Below are 23,852 nucleotides of genomic sequence, written 5' to 3'. Positions count from 1 at the left end.
ATGTACAAGTATTTCAACATACCTCTCTCTGTCGCCTTCTTCTGCAGGTATACGACACGGCATCTAAATGATGACAGCACCTCCAAACAAATCAGGGCCCTCCTGCAATGAGAGAGAGGAGGAGAGGGAGGAGAGGAGGAGGAGAAAAAAGAAAGAGGAGGAGGAAACAAACGCCAGTGGCTGATAAACCTGTTTGTTTACAACGAACAAAGAAAAATCATCTCCAGGTTAAGAGCAACCTGCTGATAATAAGAAGAGGAAAATAATTATATATATTGTCAGCTGTCCATCATTCTGTCTCTCATTTTGTAAAGTAAGAAAAGAGAAAAAAAAAAGCCAGAAAAGAAAATATAGATATATATTAAAACGAGTGAAACACAAGCAGCAGATGAAAAATAAGTAGGATTAAAGAGGAAGCTATATTGCAAAATTTAAGGTCAGAACTGAAAATGTACAAAAAAAAACAAAAACAAAAAAAACAAGGGTTCATGTTCCAGCAGTAGTCTGACAAGTATTTTTGCACACACTTTGAAAACAACGCCATCTCCTTTCCCCTGAAATCTGATCCCAAACTGATCCCTGTGCTCCCCTCACACACTCAGATTAGCCGGGTGGGTTTCTAAGCTCTCGAGGTGTGCAGATGAAGTCTCCTCCAGCTGCACCGACCTCCACCTGCAGGTGATTTATGAAGCAATGTGATGGATACTCTCCGGAGATTTGCTTCTACCTGCTTTCTTTTCTGCGTCGGTGCGGCTGAAGGAAAGGAGGCAAAGATGTGAGGAAGCCGCCTCCATAGTTTCCCTGATTTCTCCTACGTTATCCATCGGCCTCATGCCTATTCCCATCCATGCATCCACTGGACATGTGGTTTTTCCTTGGCACAAAAAAACTCCATCCATGCCGTGTGCCCTTACGCTGTATTTGTTCCGGCACCAAACATCTCGCGAGTGTCTGGCTTTACTTGAACAATATCGTTCACTCTCTCTCTCTTTCTTCATGGTGCTAATGTGGTTTAGATATCACAGTACTAGCTTGTTAGAAATGATTACAAAAAAGGGTTCCTTCATTGCTTTGTTTGCACTAATAAGTCTCACATTCAGGGGATTTCACATCAGTGCACAAACAGGAATGAACGACCTGTAGGATCCAAGAAAGGCATTCTAGGAAACCACAGCACACTTACTTCTTCACCCAGTGCCAAAGCTGATTGGTTTTTTGCTTTTACTACATCATCAAGCCAGGCTCGAAGTACGCTTGTAGTCTTGTGAAACATCACTGATCATCATTTAAGTACGTGTGAGGATCAGAAGAGACACGCACAAGTCAGAAAGTGGTCATATTTACTCGCAAGGATTTTAAGGGAGAGCATCCGAGTGTTCCAGTGTAAATACGTGAGGCTTTTCTCAGCAGGCACCTACACGGTCAGCTTGGGTCCTCGAGGAAAAAACACATCGATATCTGCATACAACTAGAGTTCTTTCTTTTAGTACGAGGTTGTGGAAGATCTAAGTCATTGTGGGAAATAAATATAAAAAAAGATTCAAAAAGGAGATTTAAAAAGAAGTGCTGTATATATACATCTATAGCCCTTAGTCTAATTTAATTTGATCTTATAATATATTTTCTATACAGGGGTATGTGCACAAGCATATTCTGTATAAATATATAGATGGCATGTTGTAAAAGTTCTGACAGAAATGTGTAAATAAGGTGTTTTTATTCATTTTTAATTGTTCAGTGACGCTGAAATTGGGTATGTGTTGTCTCTCAGAATTACCATGCGTTTGGCTTGGACCATCGGACTTGCCGTAGTCATAGGTTTCAGAAATTCAGCTTCATTATGGCGAATGAACCAGAGGGAGGGGAGGGACGCTAAGGGGGGGTCGGGGCTGTCCATTTGCTTGTTATTTTGTACATTTTGTGCAACAATAAACTTGTCATTTATTACATTCAAACACTGATGTTCTGTGTCTGTAGAGCTGCAGAGCTCCGTCCACGACGTTAGGTCTGATGTACATGAAGTTCATGATGACCGCAACGTAGATTAAACCTTTGTGTTTTCAATGAGAGTACCTGTAAACACACACAATGACACCGTTTCATTCTAGGTGCTGCAGCTCAATTGGTGCAGTTGCTGTAGTTTGAGTTAATGGGCATCATCTCAATATGATGTAACTATAATCAGTTGACTTATACACTTTGCAACATACACCTGTATTCAGTGACTGCAATATTTTAATGGATGGGTACACAAATGATCTAGGCTGCCTCTAAAAAAAATAAAAAGCAGTTGCAGCACATGAACATTAAACAACTGTTCATACTGTAGTTACTCCTTCCTGATGCTCTTCTAGTCTACGAGGTGGGACAAAGTCCATTCAAAAATAAAGCTGTGGTTTATCAGAAGACTGGCTTTTTCCAGAGTTACTGTCTTTTTACTGTGAAATTATCTCTACTGTCCTTCCACTGAGGCTCAACAAGGAAAGACTGTCTGGAGAACACAAAAAGGAAATTCTGTACTAAAACACAGTTTTTTATCAGTTTGGTGAATTCCACTTGATTTGAATGACTCCGACTGATGAACTGCTAACTGCAGCTGCTGCTGCTAAAACAGTAGCTTTGGATCAGGGTGGGCCAGGTTGAGCTGGCCAGTATACTTCGGTAGATATCTGAATACACAACTGTGTTTTTTTTCACATTCTCTTGATAAATTTAGTTGATTTTTGTTTGTTTTTTTCACTAAAAATCTTACATACTGCACCTTTAAGATAATATTTGGAGTATAATTTATCTTTCTACTGGAATATACTACAGACTTGGTTCTGAATCACTTGCTTTAGAAACGCATTAGACAGGGGTCTTTTAACAGCCAGTATGAACAGGCAGGGGCAATGATTTCATTGCTCTCAAGAGCAGTTCCTGAAGGGGACACCAGAGGCGCGGCCAGAAGTACTGTTGCATTAACTGAGGTAATGGACCGGACAAAATGCAGTCTCGTCACAAATGGAAATGTGTTTTAGTCTACTGAGTGGTAGAAGTAAATAAATGTCAGACACATCTTTCGTCTTAAGTTAACTTTTGCAATGTAGCTACTGACTGGAGGTCAGCCAGCACCACCAACACACTCCCACAGACTGCTCCACAGACACGCTTACCTGCACTGATGTGTGTGGGGGTGTGGTTGGTATAGTGGACCATACCACTGTGAGGCATATGGGGCGGAATCAATGTTTAAAAACATAAAGACACATTGTTTTGTATCTGCGGTCAGCGCAAGTGGCTGTTAGAGTCGTCCCCCTCAATAGTCTAGTGTGCTCTCTTTAACATTGGTCCTGACCACCTTGCCCTGTTAAAGTCCCCATATGTGAACAGGAAATCACCAGGAGGCAGCAATATACTTTTTACAAGTGCTGGGTAACAAAATGATGGAAGTACCTGCGTGTTGCCATCTTCTTCCAAGTCTTATCCTGCATGACTGTGAATGTGTTTAGATACTTTTGTCATTCAGTATGAACAGGAGGAATGATTACAGCAATCTTAACCTATTTCAATACGCATATGAGCATACTGTGTTGTCGAAAATAAAATAATCCCAAAATGAATCATGTAAGAGGTGATTCATGAGGTAGCAAGCAATCAATCAAACACACAAACAAAAACTAATTTGTGTCAAACAAAACGACATTTTCTTATATATTCAATTTATTCTTAACATAAAAAGCACTCTGTTGTCTAAACCACTGAAGAAGAAAATAATCTCTAAAAAGCCAAAACATAAAAAAAAATATATGCTTTGTGCTTGGGAGAGATCCTACGTTGGTCAACAGCCAAAAAAAAAAAAAAAAATCAAAGCACACACACAATCATACCTCATAAGAGCATAAAAGAGGAATTACAGTGCACATTCACCAAACTGTCATTATAAACTGAAATGCATCAGATCTTTAATCCATCACACATTATACATTTTATGCATGTTTTCATTTTTACTTCTCGGTTGCATCCTGCAGCTGAACGCTCTGCCAGTGCTTGTCCTGGTACAGTCTGTTCTCTTGTTTCAGCGTGTCCGTCAGTCCCGTTCCCTCTCTGACCACAAGGGGGCAGCAAAAGACCAATTTATGACAGACCTCACAACCAACCAATTAAGATAAATACATATAAATAACCTGCTTTATTGGGCTCAAAATAGAAGAGATACACTTCGCCCCAGCTGAGAGGAGCTCCTGAAACTTGGCAATCTGATGAAATATTGAATAATTAATGATGGAGCTGATCAAATAATAATAATGTCAGATAATTAAATAGCATCTAACACTTAAACATCAGTCGTGGAGGCTGTTAGGAAGTAGGTTTTTAAATAATATCAGTCCAGTCAGCTGTACTGTACAGTGCGAGTGCTGGAAGGTGTAAAGTAGGGCAGGGGGACACAGGAGAGCCTGTCACAAGTTATATATGGAAAGGAGATCAGCAGGCAGATACTGGACCGTCTTATAGGGCAGAATGCAACCACAGAGGAAGAGGCAGCTGTGAGGAGAGAGACACAGACTCTGTCCTGGATCCACAGTGATTTGGATGTTAAATTTCAAAGATAGTAGGCAAATATGGTATCTCAGTTTGGAAAGAGGAGTGAATTGTGTGTGTGTGTGTGTGTGTGTGTGTGTGTGTGTGTGTGTGTGTGTGGTATAGACCAGTATCCCCGGGTCTGGCTTTGGCTTTCTGCCCTAACTGTCATGTAATAAATAAGGAACCAGTGTCTCTTTACTTCCCTACTGGAATGCATTCAAATTCAAAGCAGCGTTACTCCTGACAAACAGCAGTTATTTACCGACTTTAAATGGACAATATGATGCACAACATAACAGAAAGTTACGCCAGATAAGCACGTGACCTCACGTGCGTTACAAAAACTGAAAAACACCTGAGTTGAAGCAGACTTTTTAACTAAACGAACTGTAGATTTTCACTTTGGTGCCAAAAATTCATTTTATAAGTGTTTTGTCTGGACCTTTACTCTCGTCACGGTGGTAAAGCCTCCATCCTGGGACCTTAAAACTCATTAAAACCCAGACTGGTGGAATTATTTAAGGGTTAGCACCTTTTGCACACCTTTTCAATAGCCCGGGACACACTGGGCTTTTATATTAAAGAATTCATTTACAAGAAATTTTATAATGAAATGAGGGCGTAAAACATGCAAATGCAAAACATCATTGTAAGTTTTTTTTTTCATCATAATGTAACTGGAGCCGCCACAATAGCAGCAGCAGTGAAGAGGTGATGAGACAATGAGTGATAAGAAATGACTGTTGTTTTGCTTGGCTCAGGGTCAGGGGTGTTTTCTCTTCAGTTAAATTCCAACAGTTGAAGCAACCTCAGATAATCCAAAAAACTCCCCTGAAATGTTTGTGTCTCAAATTCCCCTCCTGCGTCGTCTCCTTCCCTCTTCAAGGTGCGCGGCAGCAGCGGCGGCAGCAGCAGCAGGGCTCGGCCCAAACGGATCAGCTATTAACCGTTAACTGCCTCGAGGAAGGAACACCTTATCAGCCAAATAGAGAGTGTGATACACTAAACAGCAGTTTCACTCCGTTGGCTTCCCCTCCCGCCCTGAACTCAACTCTGAGCCGCCACACACACGCACAACAAAAACACTGTCTTTCTCCCTCTTTGTCTCCCTCGCACACACCTAACTGATGAGCACACCACCCCCCACATGATTCATATCAGAAGAAAGTTTTCTGCAATGTAAATGAGCCGGGTGTCGTTAGGGCTGGTTACCAACTGCCGGGCGCGGATGTGTTACACATCACTTTAATCTTTCAGCGTTGGCTGTTTGGTGACTTTGGAGAGACACAACATAAGAGAATGTTTTCATTCATTTCCTTTCAGTCACAAGACTGCTAATGTTTGTCAGCAGAGGAGGTCAAAACTCCAGCAACACTTGTAGCACAAACAATAACTTTGTTGTGAAACGAATGCATTTCTGCTTGTGGTCTTAATCAGGGTGATCCACAATTAAGTTGTTCTTTATACTACATACTACAAATGTCTGTCAGCAGCATGCCCACACATGAGACATGTCAAACACCTGGTTATATTTGCCCCCTCTGTCTCAGTCTCCTCTGATTGATCAGCTTACACACGCCTGAGCCAGCATCGCGTCCCTGTCAGTGTCCAGCTTCACTTTTACCTTAAATATCGGCATAAATTATGCAAATGTGCGTAATGATGATGTAGTGCGATGTCACAAAGTCACGGAATTAAAGGCGGGATTACCGACGAGGCGTTTCAGACACTTCAGGATCAGCGTTTTCTGTCTTGTTGTCGCGGACTTTGACCTTTTCAACTTTCAAGATCTTTTACATGCAGGAGAACCTATATTACACACTGAAGGACAGGACAAAAACAAACATATACATAATAGGTCTCCTTTAAGGAGGGGGTGTCCAAAACATTTTCCTTGGAGGATGCAAAATCGTACTATATACAGAAGCCCGGAGAGGCAAGTGAGAAAGAAATGTCTAACCTATCGGTCCAAGTTTCCAAGTTTTCCTAAAAAAACATTTCACTTGACTCTGGGCTGCAGTAATACTAGGATCCAAAGAATAATTACAGATCCTACGTTATATTTTTGAAATCAAACATCATGGTGGGTCAAATTAAACATTACAGCGGGCCAACTTTCGCCCTCGGGGCACACTCTGGGCAGCCCTGCTTTAAAGGCTAATACAGTTATTTAACACACGATTAAGTGTCAAACACACTAAGTATCGCATGAGTAGAGCTTTGAACACAGCATAGTAAAAGTGCTTAATTCATAAACTCCTTCTCACACACATGCAGTTACTGGTTCTAGAAGAATAAAGTCAGTTCCACGACTATAATATCACATATGTTGTCTGTTATGTCTGCTGCTGTCCTGCATTAGCACGTGTTTCTCATGTCTCAACTGGCCACACTGTCATGACTCTGCAGCAGATATGAAACACACTGCACACCATGAGGTGTGTGTGTGTGCCACCATATGGAGACCCCCCCTCTCTGCTGCTTAGCATGTTGAAGCGCACAGCTTCTTTACAACAGGGCCCTTTGTTTGAGGAGGATGTGTGTGCGAGCACATGTGTGCGTCCAGCAGCTGCTATGGGTCTACATGCCATCTAATGTTACGTCTGGTTGCGTAACACGCTTAGGACATGAGTGAGCCATGAGCTGCTACACACAAGTGGACACACACACACACGCACGCGCACACACACAGGTCTGTTTTACAATATCTGTGAAAGCTAGCGGAGCTCCTGCAGCAGGTTTGAGAGGTGTTAGTGAAGAATCAGTAACAGAGAAACTGAAGTAGTTTAAATTTAGACCACGTTCAGGTGAGCAGCCACTTGTTTTTCCTCTGCAAGAATTTTTCAGTACACGGTGTTCGAATCAAAGCAAAGACTACATGTGCACTGTGCTTTTTAAAGGCAGATGGAGCAGATTTAAAGCAACAGTCTTACTTTTAAAGCAGTTCTGGAGAGTTCATCGTTGAGTCTCATTCCCTGGTGATCAAAGACTCGGGTCTGAGCCAGCTGTTCTCCTCCCAAATTGCTCTAATAGTTACATGGTGTTGCTTTAGGATGATCAATACTTCGTGTCATCCATTGATCTCAATGTCTCTCATCACACCCAGCTAAGTTCACACTACAGGATTTGCGAGACGGTGTTTGGAGATTGCGTCAGTCCCGTGTCACCTCTGCAGTGTGTGATCTTGTAACGTGTGACCCCCTGTCACTGATCAGTCATGCAGTGTGGAAACCGCAATGTCTGCAAGATTGACATCTTCGAGACAGAAAGTTGCGCAGTGTGAACAGCGAAATGATCCGAGTCTCGGTAAAACTGCAACTCTGCCGCAAATCCTTACCAAATGTCAGCTTTATGCAAATTTGCTTTTGTCAATAATAATTATTGTGGAGTACGAAACTTCACCCGACTCTCCAGTGGCATGGGGGTTAGCAGATAATGGCAGAGTTGTTTCTGTTCCTTTAAAACAAAAACACTGATTAAAGCAGCTTTAAATGGATTATTTTCTAACCATTAGACGCCGACTTGAAGAGGGTCTCTGTAATCTCAAGACGTTCACTATTTCAACATTGAGTTTACATGGTGCCAATTCATTTCTGTGAATGGATAAAGTACGTAAGGATTTTCGCACACTCGGTGCCAAAATGATGTGAAAATGTGTGAAATAAGATGGTGTCGTGTTTGATTGTGACACATCTTTAATGTTCCTTTTATCTTAATCAAACCTAATCCCGAATCAAACTGACCCCTCTTGACACTTTCCTCTTTGTTCTGAGGACGGGGGAACAAGGAGAGGCACTCGCAGCCTGCCTGCACGCTGCCGCGCTCCGCTCTGGCAGTGAAAGCGTTAAGCGCCGCAGTGGGGGAGGCGCCCGGCCACGCCCACTCCGGGCCTATTTGCATATCGGGCGGGAAGCTTCGGCTCTTTGTTGCTGCTGAGCCCAGCCAAAACCCCTCCCACAAAACACCGCACTGGCGGGAAAAAGCCGGCTCCAGCGCTTAAGCCTCTGACAATGGAGAAATCCAGACACACACACACACACACACACACACATACATACACACTCTTTGTCTCACTTACAGTACACTGCAGAGAGTACATTGCTCCCTGTGCACACATGCAATAAAATGAACACACACACACACACACACTCTCTCACACACACACAACAGGCAGCCAGGCTGCATTGTTGGTCCTTGATGGGCTGGCACTCCCATTTCCTGCCTGAGAGCAAAGGTGAAAACAAGTGGACAGACAGAGAAATGAGAGATGAAATGGACAGGAGGGCATGTGTTTATGTGTGTGTGTGTGTGTGTGTTGCCACATGAAGGCAGATGAGAGAGAGAAACACACACACACACTCACAAACCCAAAGTCTGTGAGGAGTGAGACAATGACATTTATGTAGCCCACCAGACACAATACATCAAGAGTAAGCAGCTTTGTCTAAAATAAGCACATTACTTACAATACGTGCCAACAGTACGTGCTCTCTCTCTCTCTCTCTCTGTGTGTGTGTGTGTGTGTGTGTGTGTGTGTCCACCTAAGTGTTGCCCTGGGAAAAGAGTTCACTGGGTTGCTGGAAAAACAGGAAGGCATGTCAGGCTCTGGATTGGGGAGGGTAGAAGAAGAAGAAGAAAGAAGAAGGAGGGGAAAAAAAAGTACCGAGCGGCCCCCGCATTACATAACCAGGCAGGAAATATGCAGCAGAGAGAGAGAGAGAGAGAGAGAGAGAGAGACGGAGAGGCTATAGGAGGCCATGCATACACTGCACCTATGACACTTTCCTTAGAGGCTTTTCACATCTCATCACATCTCTGCCTCGCCCCGTCCTTCTGTCGCTTTTTTCGCACACGGCGGCCACCACGGGAGCCAGACAGCGTGACAAAAAGAGAGAGAGGGAGCTGCATAAACTCGGTGAACCTCGTTCGTCCCTATAGAGGCAGACACACACACACACACATCAATAAATGATGGTCTGCACTTGGCGCTGGATGCATACATCAGATCGCACTGAAACATCATCTCCGGGCCGCAGAAGGCTGCAACACACTCATCTCTTATTGTGCAGCTCTGGCCACATGTGTGTGTGTGTGTGTGTTTAATCCACACTGCATATATATAGACACACACACACACAGCTGTTACACTAGTGGGTAGAGAGGTTTGTGTGGTGTGTTTCTTATTATGTTGCTAATATGAAACATGCAATAGAAGCAGACGTCTCACACACACACACACACACAGAAAAACACAATGCTCTCCTATCTGATTGAGTCACACCTGACAGTGTTGTGCTTCTCACTTGGTTACGCAACTGGCAAGTTTTGAATTGTCTTTGTCCTCTTCCTGACAGGCCGCAAAACACTGACCCTGAACAGAGGAAGCTCGCACGCAGAGCGACACACACGCCTCAAACTCCCACAAATTAGAAAACATAAATGAGAGAACTCGTTCAACTCTGCAGTCGGGATCGAGCTCGCATTAATTCATGCACACGTCAGCTGGCAGTCTGATGGTTGACCTCTTTGCTGCGTCCTCAAGTGAGAGAAAATACCTCACATTCTTCACTAAGTCCTTCACGTTCCAAAAACTTCTCCTGTGAGATTATCAGACTGTGTGGTGTCTAGCACTCTGGCCTTCTGCGTTATCTTTAACCCTCCGCATCAAGCACTACTGACATTTCTCATAAATAAAAAAGGTCCTTCTCGGTAGTCAAGTCAACAGTGTCTTCCACCACAGCTGCCGCTCTATCTGATTAGCTGCTTGCATGTCTGTCTGTGTGCATGAAGGTGCGTGTGAGTGTGGTTTTTTTTGTCTCGGCGGGGGCCAGATGGCAGAGAATGTTTAGTCAAATGGGATTAGAGATTAGGATTAAGTGGACTTCAAATTACCTAGACGCACAGTCACTGGATGACACACTACTATAGCAGAGCTCTGAGGCGGAGAGGTGTTATGAAGTTCAACAACACAGGCGCTGTGAAGCATCAGAAGCACACAGTGGGACAAACCAGATAAAAGAAATTGTTTGATTGGCTTAAAATGTTCGAAGTGTTTGTCAAGTTTTGTACTCCAGATAACCAGTGTGGTGTTGATAAATCCCATAAAGCAATAGTTTGACACCTTGTGGATACACTTGGTTGCTTTCTTGAGAGTTAGATGAGAAGATTGATAACACTCTCACATCTGTATGCTAAATAGGATGCTATCTATCTTATCATAAAGACAGAAAATAAAGGACAGCTAACCTCTAAGGCTCACTGACTGTCTATTGTTGAATCTGTATAAAAACTTAAATATAAAAACGAGGTGTAACGTGCAAAAACAGGCTCACTGACTGCTGCTCCTGTTTCCAGTCTGTAAGCTAAACTAAGCTAACCTGCTGCTAGCTATAGCAACACATTAATGTTCACCCATAGGAGTGGTATCAGTCCTCTTATCTACTCTTGTCCCAAAATGTAAAAATTCCTTTTCCAATCTAATTAGGGCTACAACTTAAGATTACTCTGTTGATTATGTTACCAGTTAATCATTTAGTGTTTAAATATTAACAAGGCTAAGAATCTACAGCCATGCTAGCAGCTCTGGAAGCTAACGATCACACTGTCGCTAGAAACGCATCGCCAGCCAACCATCGTTTCCCCTTTAGAGTAGTGGACTAATAAAAGGCACAAAGTAGAAAAGTCAGGGGATCACAAGAGTTTTTAGAATTGATCCTCTGGGCACAATGATTATCTGCTACAGATTTCATGGTAATCCGTCACATGGTTGTTGAGATATTTCAGTCTGAAACAAAGCAGCGAGCTGATTGGATGACACTGAGCCACCCTGCTGAGTAAAATGAGTGAAACATGCCCATCACAATAACCCTTGACCCACAATGACCTCTTCAAATTGTTTTTTTGTTCAAATTACAGATCAAAGCTTTTTAATTTAAGTTACAGGACTCTAAAACAGGGAAAACAGAGAATATTCACATTGTTTGCTAATGTAGTTTTTCTCATAGCGGTCTATTGATCATCCCAATTTCCCGTCGACTCATCTTTTCAGCACTAAATCACCCAAACGTTATTCTCATATATTGATCACGATAACAGACAAGGTGGTAACTGACAGGTCAATGTCACAGTGATGCAGAGAGAAGCTGATGTCTAGTCGAAGGTCTTGTTGTTTGCGGCGTCCGTCGGCTGCAGCGGCGGCAGCGCCAGAGGCCAAAACTCCACCGCAAACAAGCCAGACAGCAGACAACAAGCATCTATAGGCTGTAGCATGTGTTACATAAGCCAGCCTGCAGTTTCCCCCACAGAGGGCCTCATGTATAGGACAGTGTGTGCTCTGTGAACATACACAGCTAACTGAGCCGCTATAGGGCAGGACTGGACCGAGAGAGGGAGAGACAGAAATGGAGCGCTCAAACTGGCTGAATTTATTGCACGGCCCGCTGAGTGATGCAGCTATACATATAAACACACACACATGCACACACACACGAACACGGGAGAGCGCAAAGACTGCTCAAGTAGCAGCAGTCATCGAATACTCAAGAAAGCAGAAAACCCCACTATCAGTGCACTTATTCATATGTGTGTGTGTGGGAGGCTGTAGTCGCAGGTTTCCCATTTCAAAGCTGGTTCAGTGTGTTGATTCTTAGCGCTCATTGTCTGCAGCTAATGAGTTCACTCAGTGCATATGTGCATGTGTGTGTGTGTGTCCGTAGATGATCCACTACTTCGCGGTGCGCAGATCACTAATTAGCCTTGTGACCATGGACGCTGCCCTAGTTCTCTACTTCTAATAGTGTGTGTATGCGCGGTTCAAGGGGCTGAAGCCTTATGTCATTGAATTGCGCAAGCTTCCCTTTTTAAATGTGAGCGAGTGATTCAGCAGTGCCTGGAGGTGCCAGGCCAGGCTCGCTGAGGCGCTCGAGATAAGAACATAACACACATGAAGCTGCCAAAGCCGAGGTGAATCAGACGACTGAAAATATTCAAAGATCACTCGCACTGTGCTCGTTTATGTCATTAGAGAAACAAACATCACCGGAGGGAAAAGAAAACAGTACAAACCAGGATTACCACCTGGCGCTTTTATGCCTCCGTCAAATCACAAAGAATCGACATTTGTGAAAGCGCCGTCTGTTTCAAGTAACCGTTGAACTAGTAAACGCAATATCCAAAAACTCCCTGACAAATCGTGTGAAGGTAAGAGTCGTTGCATGAGAAGAAACTTCACAAATTGTGTGAAGAGGCTACCGTAAAATCAAAATCATGGGCACAAGCTTGTAAATTCAGCATTAAATGCAAAACATTAAGATGTTTCTTTCCTAGTAAAAAGAGTCAGTTTGTCAGTGCTGTACCAGCCTGTCTGTTATAATGTCTCAAGTGTCTGCTTCTGTTTTAATAGTGCACCAAATGTATTGAAGAGTATAACATATAGACGGTCAACTTCTACAAATACAGTAAACAAAAACTAATAAATGACACTTCTCTGCCGTCTGAGGAGAAATTCCCCAGACTCCCTTAAAAAAAATGCTAAATTTTGAGACCTATTGCGTCAGGAGAAACTTTATTAACGTTGTGAAGCGCTAACTACAACACATTCTTAACTTTTATGTCCTTCTTGTTAATTCGGCAAACGTTACACATGAAGATATTTCTTTCTTTGTGTAAAAAACGATCCAATCACAAGTGACCACTCAAGACGCACGTCGAGATGCATTTAATGCGAGGTGTGAACTGACGGACCTAAAGCCGTCCACTCGAAACGCACGCTGATGCCAAATGTGACCTTTGACCTCCACATTCTAAAATCATCCTTGAGTCTGAGTGCTTCCGAACGTTTGTACCAAATATGAAGCAGTTCCCTCAAGGCGCTCCTGAGACATCTCATTCACCAGGACGGGGCTGATGACGAAGGACGGACATATAACCAGAAAACATAATGCCCACGGACACGTCTGTCTCCACGGAGGCACAAAAAAATGTTGAACAGAAGGAAAGAAAAACAAACCATCCAAACGCAGAAAGGGTTATAAAAACCAGACACCAGTTGCACGGTGACCTTTGCTATCAGTGTGACTCTCGTACTGTATGGTAAGCCCCTAGTGAGCTCGAGGCCTGACCCAGTTTGGAAAGAGAGAATGTGGGACACACACTCTCTCTCTCTCTCTCTCTCTCACACACACAACACATACACACACGCACACGCGCACACACACACACACACACACACACGCACACACACACACACACACACACACACACACACACACATATTTCCAGCTATTATATGGCTGGAAATATTTTTAGTCATGTGGATGAGGTCAAACACTGGGAGCCTGTGAACTAAACTTGTCCTGAAAGAATACTTCTTAGACTCGGAGTGAAGGCTTAAAGAAAGAGATGATGGAGTGTTGGCCGGGAATGCGGAACAATTGTGTGACTCTTAGGAACAAGGGGGGGTGTTGTCCTGGTGAGGGGAAAAAGTGGCAGGTGAGGAGAGGGAAAGGGAGCGCCAATCGAGGCCTTTGGTGCGATGCCAGGTATTGTGTAAGTGGTTTTACAGCAGGCGGGCACACCTTGGTTTGAAAGCGGTGTGACACGCTGCTGGATAAACAGAGACCTGCAATCACGGCTGTGAAAACACACTCTCTCTCCTCCTCGCAGCCTGAGCCGGTGGTTTGTACCACAGTCAGAGCAGAAATGAGCTCAGCTGAGCTCCGCTGAAAGACAACAGCAAATCAGGTGACTAGTCATTATCAAACAAAGAGCTAGAAAAGGTTTTTAATGACGGTAAAACAAGCTGGCAGCAGGCAAACAGAGAACAGTACTTTGTCTGTCTAAGGTTGCCAATGAGATCTCACTGAGACGAAGTTAAAACTACAGCTGAGGTCATGTGAAAACCTCTCGAATACAATTTTTGGGGTTTTCCTTTTTCACCGCAGTGACATAAAACACATCATCAGCAAACAAGATGAAGTTAAAAGTGGTGCTTTTCACCACCATGCTGGTTATGGTTAGACCAGTATCAGGCCCAACAGTGGCAACAAAGCTTTTTTGTAGGAATTTTTTAATGGTATTTTAAAGTTTTTAACATCTTGGAAAATCATTAAAAATGCTGATTAATCGTCCTGCACTCGCGGGCGTACATTCATTATTTGTCCAACAAACGCTTTCTTTATTTTAATGTCGCTGGCATGGATGTAAAAAAGATGAATGCTGCCGAGGAGTGCGTTGCTTGTGACCAGACCTCACTCATTACTGTACAAAAATATCATTTTATAACTTTGTTCAGTGATTTGGGTGAAACTGGGTCATGTTTTATAAAGAAGATATTTGCTGGTTTTCCCTCCGATGCCCTCGGGCTGCTCTGGGCAGGGAGCTTTACCTGACAACCAGCAGCTTCTCAATGAACACCTCCGGACCAGGACCGTACGTGGCCTCCGAGAACAACGAAGACCAGGTAGTGAGTTTCTCCTGTAGGCAGATACAGGTAGCTTTGCTGCTAAAGTAAGAGCTAACCGCTGCTAAATGTAGCTAGCTGTCGTTAGCTCCATAAGTAACCCTAACCCCCACCTTAGTACCGTATTCCCTTTGTCCAACTGGCCTCCATCTTCTCGGAGGCTGTGCTGCTCTGACCTGGTCCGGCTGTGTTCTCTGGGATATGCCGGTCCAAGGTTAGGGGGTTTTACATGAAACAAGCAACTATGCTAAAGCAAGTAGCATTCTTCTAGCCATTTCATAAGGGACTTTAAATCCTCAAGTGCGAACATTATGTAGCAACAGTGTGAAATTTAAGGCACAGTTTGCAAAAACAGAAAAATAAACATCTCTAAAAATGTACTTAGGTTTCCAGGCAATAGCAAAAAAAGAAGAAGAAAAAATATATTTCTTTGGCTGAACACAAAATAAAACATCCCATCTATCCTTTTGGGTCCACAATAGCCAGGTTTCAATCCCGATGTGTAGCAGACTTTAACCAAATTCTCGGGGAAAATGGGCAAAAGAAAATGTGGACGCATGTTTATTTCCATCCACTAACGTTATACGATTATTTAAAGTTGGCTCGTGGAGATAAGCAGTGGGCGGAAACCAGTTCTCCAGTCGGAAAACCATTATCACAGGGTAAAAGAAGACTGCGAAAAACATGATGTAATTAAAAGAGCATCAGTTGAGCCTCAAACAGTGAAAAAAAATGGAAAAAACAACATCTAATGGAGCATTTTTGTTTTTAAAACTCAGGCATTATTTCTGAAAAGGGCCAATGTTGGATTGCTCTAAGCATTCTCATATCAGATACAAAAAATAACCACTTAAGGGATTCATGTTCGGAGCCCGGGAACAAATTGTTCCCTTCTACAAGGGCTGAGATGGTCTGTAATCCCAATCAAAGCAAATACTTTGACAAACAAGAAGACTGTGCAGCACGTTCAGAGAGAAAATAGTTCTGTTCAACTCTGAGATGTAAAAAAAGTAGCCCTATAAGGACCGTAAGGAAACATCCAGCTGTTAGTGCAGAACAGTGTTGGAAACCTGAATGAACCCGTGTAGTCCAGAGCCAGCACGACTCTCATAATGTCACAGGTACTTCCTTGTGTGTTGTCCTGGTGTCTTGGGAAGACTCCAGAGAGGTTTCGCCGCAGCCCGAGGCAACAGCAGCACAAGAGTCCTCTGAGAGGCTCTCCGCAGTCTCTGCAGCAGAGGCAGGGGGGGCAGCGGTAACCTGGGACTGGTCACAGGCCGGATCAGACTTCATCTTCTTCCTCACATGATAGTGATGCTTTTTGGACTTCAGGTGAGCTGCAGGTAAAGGAGGTAAAGTTGGATATATTTGGCAGGAGACACTTTCTGATCTTAGTGAAAGTTGAGGATTGTGACTGAAAATGAGTTATGAGTCAGAAAAATCAGGAGAAACTTTGTGTTAAGAGCCATGGTCCCAGTGAGTCACCGCTTTCTAAGGCAGTGTGGCATTTTTAGCCCTTGGAATCTTATAAACAACATATCAGTTGTCCCTGAATCCAGGAAACTGACATGGCCTCCGTTAAGAAAATACCAAGCAGATGGGTATTAATATTTGAGTAACAAGTGATCGTCCATGGGTGTAAATATTCAAAGCTGGACATCAAAATCTCCCTGGTTGCGTGGATTGGCATCAAAAATCTTTTTTTAAATGGAAACCCTGATTCACAGTCATCGCAAAGAGATTTCCGCCGATACATTTTGATATGGAATTTCAAAAGGAAATGAATGACACGTGATTTTGTGTGATGTGGTCCGACAGCCTCACCTGTCCACTCCAGGTCACCGATGATCACTTTGTCGCACAGATCGCACGAATGGTGGCTCCGTTTGTTCCTCAGCTCAGCCCCCTGCACTCTGATCGGTGCACTAGCCGGCTCCTCGCCCTGATTGATTGAGCAAAACAGAACGGAAAGAAACAGAAATGATTTAAGATCAACACAATATCAATATTTCATTTTTAAATATCACAGTTGTCGTCAATATCAGTGTTTTGTGACAAAAGGAGTGCGTAGCCGGTCTGATAAACATGTTGAGGGCATTTCCTTCCTCATAAATGAAAGAGAACTGTGCCATGGGCCAATATATAAACTTTTTTAAAGAGATTATCTATACTATAGGATATCCTGCCTCCACAAGTTTGTGACAAATCTGAGGGATCATAGCTAAAATTATGTGTATACCGCCTTATATATATATTGGTATTGGCATCAGCCTCAAAAATCAAGTATCAGACGGGCTTTACTGTTGACATCCATGTTTGCTAGCTAGCAGTCTTCGTCTTCACTTCCTTTGTCGGTGCGTTTCTACATTGCTACTCTTTTTTTCTGCCACAAACTGTCAATCAGCAAAATAGTGTCAGGATGTGAATAACACAGGTACACGTAATGCTTTCTCTGGACAATACAAACACAACAGAAACCCATTTGTGAAGAGCTTGTTTCTTCTAGTGGCGCAAAACTCCACAGGGTGCCTTTAATAGCACATTTATGAAATAGTGGCTTAGTAATACCTACAGAGCAGGATATAAAAGCAAAATGAGGCAAAGCTTAAGGGCAGGTATGAAAGGAAGCTGTTAGAAAAACACAACGGGAGGAAAAGAGGAGGAAGAAAACAGGAGCGAGCAACAAATGAACAAAACGCTGAAAGAGTAAATATGAAATATAAATGTAAAATAAATACAAAATTACAAAAAAAATACAAAGGAAGGAATGCAAAGTACAGAGGCACACAAGAAAAAGTTACAGAAGGACATAAAAGGAGGGAGCGGAGGAAGGGAAAGTGCGAGGTGAGGCAGAACAGAACACATAAAGTAAACGAGGAAAGTGAAGGGATGGAGAAAACAACAGAGTGAGCAATGAAAACTGTTAGAAAGATAAAGTGTAGAGGAACAAAAGGGAGTAAAGGAGGAAGTGTGATTTTATTCCGCTGGCAGATGAAAGCTGCTGACGGGCGAGGCTAGTTTGGACTATGGAGGCCCCACCTTGCTGAGACTGTCCAGTATCTGCAGTGCAGGGTTCAGCACCGTCTCCTCCCACCTCGACACGTCTGTCACATCCAGGCCATACACCGCCGGCACGTTGTCCCCTGGTCCTACACGCACACACACACGGCAAACACACACAGTTAGGCCGACACGTGTCACAACAATAAATGTAATTACGTTTAAAATGTAGCGTTTCCACCATTTATTCATCCTCAATGGACTTTGGCAGCTAAGTTGTGTAAGCGACAACATTCCTCAACAGTGTGTGTGAGTTCAGGTTTCTTACAGACAGCGAGTGTACTGATGAATTTTACACTGGAAATGTCATCAAATATTAAAAATGACAGAGCTACATGCTACTTGCTAATTATGTAGCTGACGTATTTTACGAAACAAGAACATTAACATTATATGAGAGGGGACGAGGTGGACGTCTGGATGAATCCTGTACAATCTGGTTAAAATTTACAGTAGCAGCGATGTGTCGGAGCCCCACCCTGAAGCTCCGTCAACCTGCTGACTCACACTGGCTCGATAATGTCTCTCCCTCTCTCCCTCCTTCCTCCCACCCTTCTCTCTTGCGCACCATCTCTCTTCCTCTCTCTGTCTTGCCATCAGTCTCGCTTCGGCTTTCACTCACTCCCTCTCTCTCTCTCTCTCTCTCTCTCTCTCTCGCCCTCCAACCGTTCCACCCCCGTGTTTCTATTTTGCATCAGTCAGCAGTCTCCTGGCCAGGCCTCAGCACTAAACAGCAGCACCAGACCCTGCCCTGCTCGTCTGTCTGTCTGTCTGTGTGTATCTGTCTGTCTGTCTGCATCACGAGCCCCTGCCCTGCATTGACCAAAGGCACGCAGATGCACAGGAAACGAAGGTGTAGAGAAAGTGACTTCAAAAAACAGCAACTGTACGTGAACAAAGTCAAATTTCACGCACACACAATACATTTATAGAGCTATGAATCATGAATTACAAACTATGTGTGCAGGAAAAATAAAGAGTGAAGTTTAAAGGGCGGATACACAAAATAATAACGAGAAAACAAGAATGTTGTGCTTCAACACGACCAAAGACTCTAAACCTGGATTTGATTTATACTTTTGGCCCTGATGCTACACCATATGATACACCGTTAGTGTTACAGTGGCGATATTAATGGCTGAAATACAATGCTGAATTATGTATCAAAACCTGAGCCATAGGTACTGTATCTACCTCAGGCCTCCCGTTAGCCGCTTGAGTCAAGCATACATTTTGTTTAAAGCTGCAGTAAGGATCATTTTCTCATTAAAATAAGTAAGTAGCTCTTTATTCCAACAGCCATCACTGTTATTGAGTGTTTGATTAGCCACCCACATCTCTCCTCCCCTGCTCATGCAGTAAAAGAGGAAAGAAAAGTTCTGGTATCCCTGCACACTTTATCCAATCAGGACAGAGAACCCCATAAAGAGGCGGTCCTGTGTGCTTGTGGACAGTCAGAGCAGGATCCTCCTGTTCTGGTACCAACACCAGCAATGGTGGAACAGAGCAAGCTAACAATTTAGTGCAACCTGTGGCAGCTTATACTACCAAACAAGCCAAGTGATGAGAAACGCTTGAAGAAAAGAAAGAGGCAAAGAGAGCTGCCTCGAAAAAAAGAAGAGTGCAAGTGTGGTGACGTGGAGAAGAGGGAGGGGATTGCTAACTGCAAAACGGACAGGAAGTAAGCCAAAACCCTTACAGCAGCTTTTCGAACTCTACAGCCGTGCTAGCAGCGCTGTTAGGCTGTAATGTTAGCATGCTAACATTTGCTATTTATAGCCAAGTGGACAGGATTTTAAAGTAGATTTCGAAAACATCAGCGTGTCGCAAAACACAATTTTGCGGAATCAGTTTCACAACATGTTCAGTTGTGGGTTGAGACGATAATAATGAATGCGAAGGTATTTCTCTGAAATCATATGACTCTGGTCGGTGAAATGTGGTCGACAGGCAGACGGATTTCAACATATTTAAATATGAAACCACAGGCTGTCTGCTGCCAACAAGAAGCTTCCAGGACATCGTAATGAGAACAGTTCTATTTTGGTGAAAACGCCTTCATTTAACCATTTTTTTCACCATTGACTATATCTGTTTTTAAAGATTTTTCTACAGGAAAAGGCTCAGCGACTAAACACAATGTACAGAAGGTCATAAACCAAACCAGCCAACCAGCCAAAAGTACTGAATAAATACAAATTTTTGCCTGATCAAAACATTTCACGGCAATCCATCAAATAGCTCCTGAGATATCTCAGTCCGGACCTCGTGGTGGACCGACACTGACATCCATAGAGTGAAGCCGCCAGAGGGGCTACAAATTCAAACAAAAGCTGGATCTACTCAGGTGCACCTTTTCATACAATATCGATGTGTGAAGCACACACAGTTGCGTAAATGAATCCCATTAACCTGTAAGGCACAGTTTGCCAACTCAATTATGGCTTAATCCTTTCCACACACAGACTAAACGGTGAGTTGAGGGCAGCAGACACCCTATAGACTGAGGTTACTGACTCTGCAGGGAACTGTCTGGGACTCCATTATTGCAGCGGAAAACAGTGTAGAGCGCAGAGCGCGGACTGCAGAACTGGTCATCTGTACAACAAATTGTACTGACTGTGTGTGGGAACAATGAGAGTCTTCATACAGCCACGCCTGAGAGCCATAAACCCGGCCTTGGTTCTTGGCACAAGCCACATTTCATCCCTCTGGTCTGAATTTGCATACTGTTGGCTTAATGTCCCGTCGGCCACTTAAACGTGTGATGTATTTCATTCATTTCCTGTCGAGGCTGACTTTGCTTAATTGAACAGCTGACAAAGGCTGTAAAGGCAAAGCAAACACAAAGAACCTGAAAGGCTGAATCTAAGCACTCCTGCACCTGCATCGCTTGGCTTCCTCTTTTTTTCCTTCTTTTTACCGTTTCATGTGTGCACACGGCTAATCGCAAAGCTCTGTGCAGCATGTGTGTGCTCGTACAGTCAGACAGCGGGTCAATTTGTAAGTGTGTGTGTTTGTTTTTAAAACAGCAGTGACTGTTAATCAAAGTGTCAGGTTTCACTCGCTCGGTTACTGTGTGTGCGCGACTCTTTTGTGTTTGTGGCACAATAGCAGGCAGGTGGTGGCGGCGAGCGTCACCTGGCATACCTATACCAGATGCAGCATTGGAGCTCTCTGACTCCACCTCGCCAGCCGCCCTCCTGCGCTCTCCTGTTGCTGCTATCGCTCTCCTTACTTTGTTCCCTTTATCTCCCTCAACACCAACAATTCCCTTTTGCAACCACCAACCTCCCGCTGGGCAGATTGGAGTGGGGGCAAATAAAAGGGGAGATAGTGCCTTGTGGGTTGCCAGATGCTGGATGGAAACCCCCCCCCCCCTCCCCTGCAGCATTCTTGTTTAGGATCTGGTGAAATTTAACTCTGCTAATCCACCCTGTAGTGAATGAGGGTTGATAAGAAACACTGAGGGGACAAAGAGCAGGGTGGTCGACACAAGCACACACACACACACACACACACACACACACCATACGCCACACACTGCGAGCATTGCCTTTCAAGCACACAGGGGAGCCTTGCCAACAAGAAAGAGCATCTCCTGTCGCTGTGCAGCTGCTTGCCAGTGTTGAGTGTGTGTGCTGAAACAGAAGTCCACCTGTTGCAGCAAACGGGCCAGGAGTCATTTGCCGCGTTATCCTCGTGTTTGCTGAGTGAGGATGTGCGCCTGTGTGTGCTTTGCTATAAAAACTGCTCCACCAGTCCCAGAGCAGCGCGCCCCGGCCCAGCTGTGCTCCTTTGGCTGTCGTCCACACTGGAACACGACAGCTGCCTCCATTCACTCAACAGCCTCCTTCCTCTTTGCTGTAGTTCCTCTTCCACTTTTTGTCTCCCTTACCTCCTTCTGTTTTTCTTGTTTGACATTTCTGCTGCAGGTTAAGTAGAGGACAAGGATATATGTGTAGACACAGCCAAAACAATTCTCCACTCTTGATCTACTGGAAGTGCTATAATAAATACTTCTGTGGTCACGATTTCAAAAAAGTTGCGATGCTGATGCTGTCTCACAGCACTGTTCTGGGATACAGCACGCAGCTGATTTTAAACAGAAAGTTTTAAAAACTACATATGCTACATACCTAGCTCCAAGACGCAGACAGACAAAGTTAGCTGCTAGCTAACATAGTGCAGCGTTTAGCAAATAATGAGCCAGAAATTTGTCTCGCGAACTGGTGGAGACCAAAAACCGTCAGGTGTGTACAACACTAATTCCATATGAATGCTAATGTTGTTCGTATCTGCTTGATGCGTAAAACGTCCCCATATTAGTGTGAAAGAAGTTCATGTGTCACTGTCAGCTTTATTCTGCTACCACCAAGGGGCCAAAAACATGTGTGATTCCAATAAAATAATGTGCTTCTTTTATGCAAACGTCAAACCTTTGTATCAATATATTCAAGAGAATGTGACAAGATTCCATGATTAACAGAGAAACAGTAAGAAGAAGAAGCACGAGACGAAGGTGAAGAACTGGAAGAAGAAGAAGGAAAAAAAGCAGAAGACGAGACAAAGAAGGAGCAGAAGAAGACGAAGAACCAGCTTCTCCACCTCAGCCTACGAAAAGCTTTTCGCATTTCATTTATAGAATTGTATTTCTCGCCGTTACATTTCCACTCGATGCGTGGGTTAAACATACCTTCCACTGTATCTACTTTTAACCCTCATGTGTCGCTCTCATCCCCTCCAGCCCTCCCTCGTCTCCCTCCACCTGAAAGAGGTGACAGAGAGGTCTCCGTGGCGACAACAACCCTGGCTCCACGCCACAAACTCCACGAGAGGAGGTCGCGTTTGTGTGAGTGTGTGTGCGTGCGCAAACGAAAGCTTTGCACTTGCTGGAAGACAAGGGTGTAAACTCGCCCCACACCTGTTGCGCCAGATGGATCACATTACCTTCACTCTCCATCCAGCCAGCCACCCATGTGTCGCTCCTGTTGCTCTCTCTGTCTCCCTCCATCGCTGCTTCACTCACTCACTCTCTCGCGGGACTGAAAGATACCTACACCCCTGTTACTTAACACTCACGGGGCCTCAGCCGAACTACACCTGCCTATCCTGGTTACAGGTAGTGTCTGCTTGCGTGCACATCTTTGGGGAATTAAAAATAAACAACCCTCTGCATTAAATGTGGAACCTATTAAAATTAATACAACCTCAAATTACCATTTTCTTTATGGGTAATTAAGTCCACTAATTAAACGTTCCCCTATAACTGCACACACACACACACATCCTATAAGCGTACACCCACATACAGACGCACTTAAAGGCAAGACAAATTAAGCTTGATTTAATTTGAGCCAGCTGACCTGGTGTTTAAATCCCCACAGCAACCAAAGTGGAGTGCATCGTGAAGCGCGTATCCTGCTGAAAAGTATTTAAGACACTGAACGCCCACCTGCTCCCTCACTGACAGTCGCTGCTGAAATCTCTGAACTGTAAAACTGGGTTAAACTTCAGCCTTCGAGGCATGTGATTCTGAGTATATTCCTGTGTATTTACATTCAGGTCATTTTGTATTGTCTGACTGAGGCTCTCTGTCGTTTCCAATTTGTCTTTCCCTTTGACCCACTGGACTCTGTGTGCTTGGGTTTGGTACGCGTAGCCCCCGGTGACCCCGTTGCCCGAGTTTGTGTGGTCGGGGCAAATTCCCGGCAGCTCTGTAATGCTTCAAGAGATTAGCCAGCTCAGCTGAGGCCTGCCGGCATCTGTG

The 23,852-nt window shown here is 43.9% G+C and overlaps 2 protein-coding genes across 6 annotated transcripts in view; one reads left to right on the top strand and one right to left on the bottom strand.

The window, feature by feature from the left end:
- fam49al (family with sequence similarity 49 member A, like) overlaps positions 1–2,413 on the top strand; it is a 36,484-nt gene extending 34,071 nt beyond the window's left edge. For both annotated transcript variants that reach the window (XM_084378877.1, XM_084378876.1), the window contains one exon: positions 48–2,413. In XM_084378877.1, coding sequence (XP_084235003.1) covers positions 48–111 — 64 coding nt within the window. In that variant the 3' untranslated portion in view covers positions 112–2,413. The remainder of the gene's footprint in view (positions 1–47) is intronic.
- An 11,912-nt stretch (positions 2,414–14,325) lies between these two features.
- trit1 (tRNA isopentenyltransferase 1) overlaps positions 14,326–23,852 on the bottom strand; it is a 41,920-nt gene continuing 32,393 nt past the window's right edge. For all 4 annotated transcript variants that reach the window (XM_084380395.1, XM_084380396.1, XM_084380398.1 and 1 more), the window contains 3 exons: positions 18,062–18,171; positions 16,847–16,964; positions 14,326–16,359 (listed from right to left, as the gene is read on the bottom strand). In XM_084380395.1, the coding sequence (XP_084236521.1) occupies positions 16,130–16,359; positions 16,847–16,964; positions 18,062–18,171 (458 nt within the window). In that variant the 3' untranslated portion in view covers positions 14,326–16,129. The remainder of the gene's footprint in view (positions 16,360–16,846; positions 16,965–18,061; positions 18,172–23,852) is intronic.

This window comes from Pagrus pagrus (assembly GCF_965226575.1).
Source record: "Pagrus pagrus genome assembly, chromosome: 17".
Lineage (NCBI taxonomy): Eukaryota > Metazoa > Chordata > Actinopteri > Spariformes > Sparidae > Pagrus > Pagrus pagrus.
This window is presented reverse-complemented; position numbering and strand designations above follow the sequence as displayed.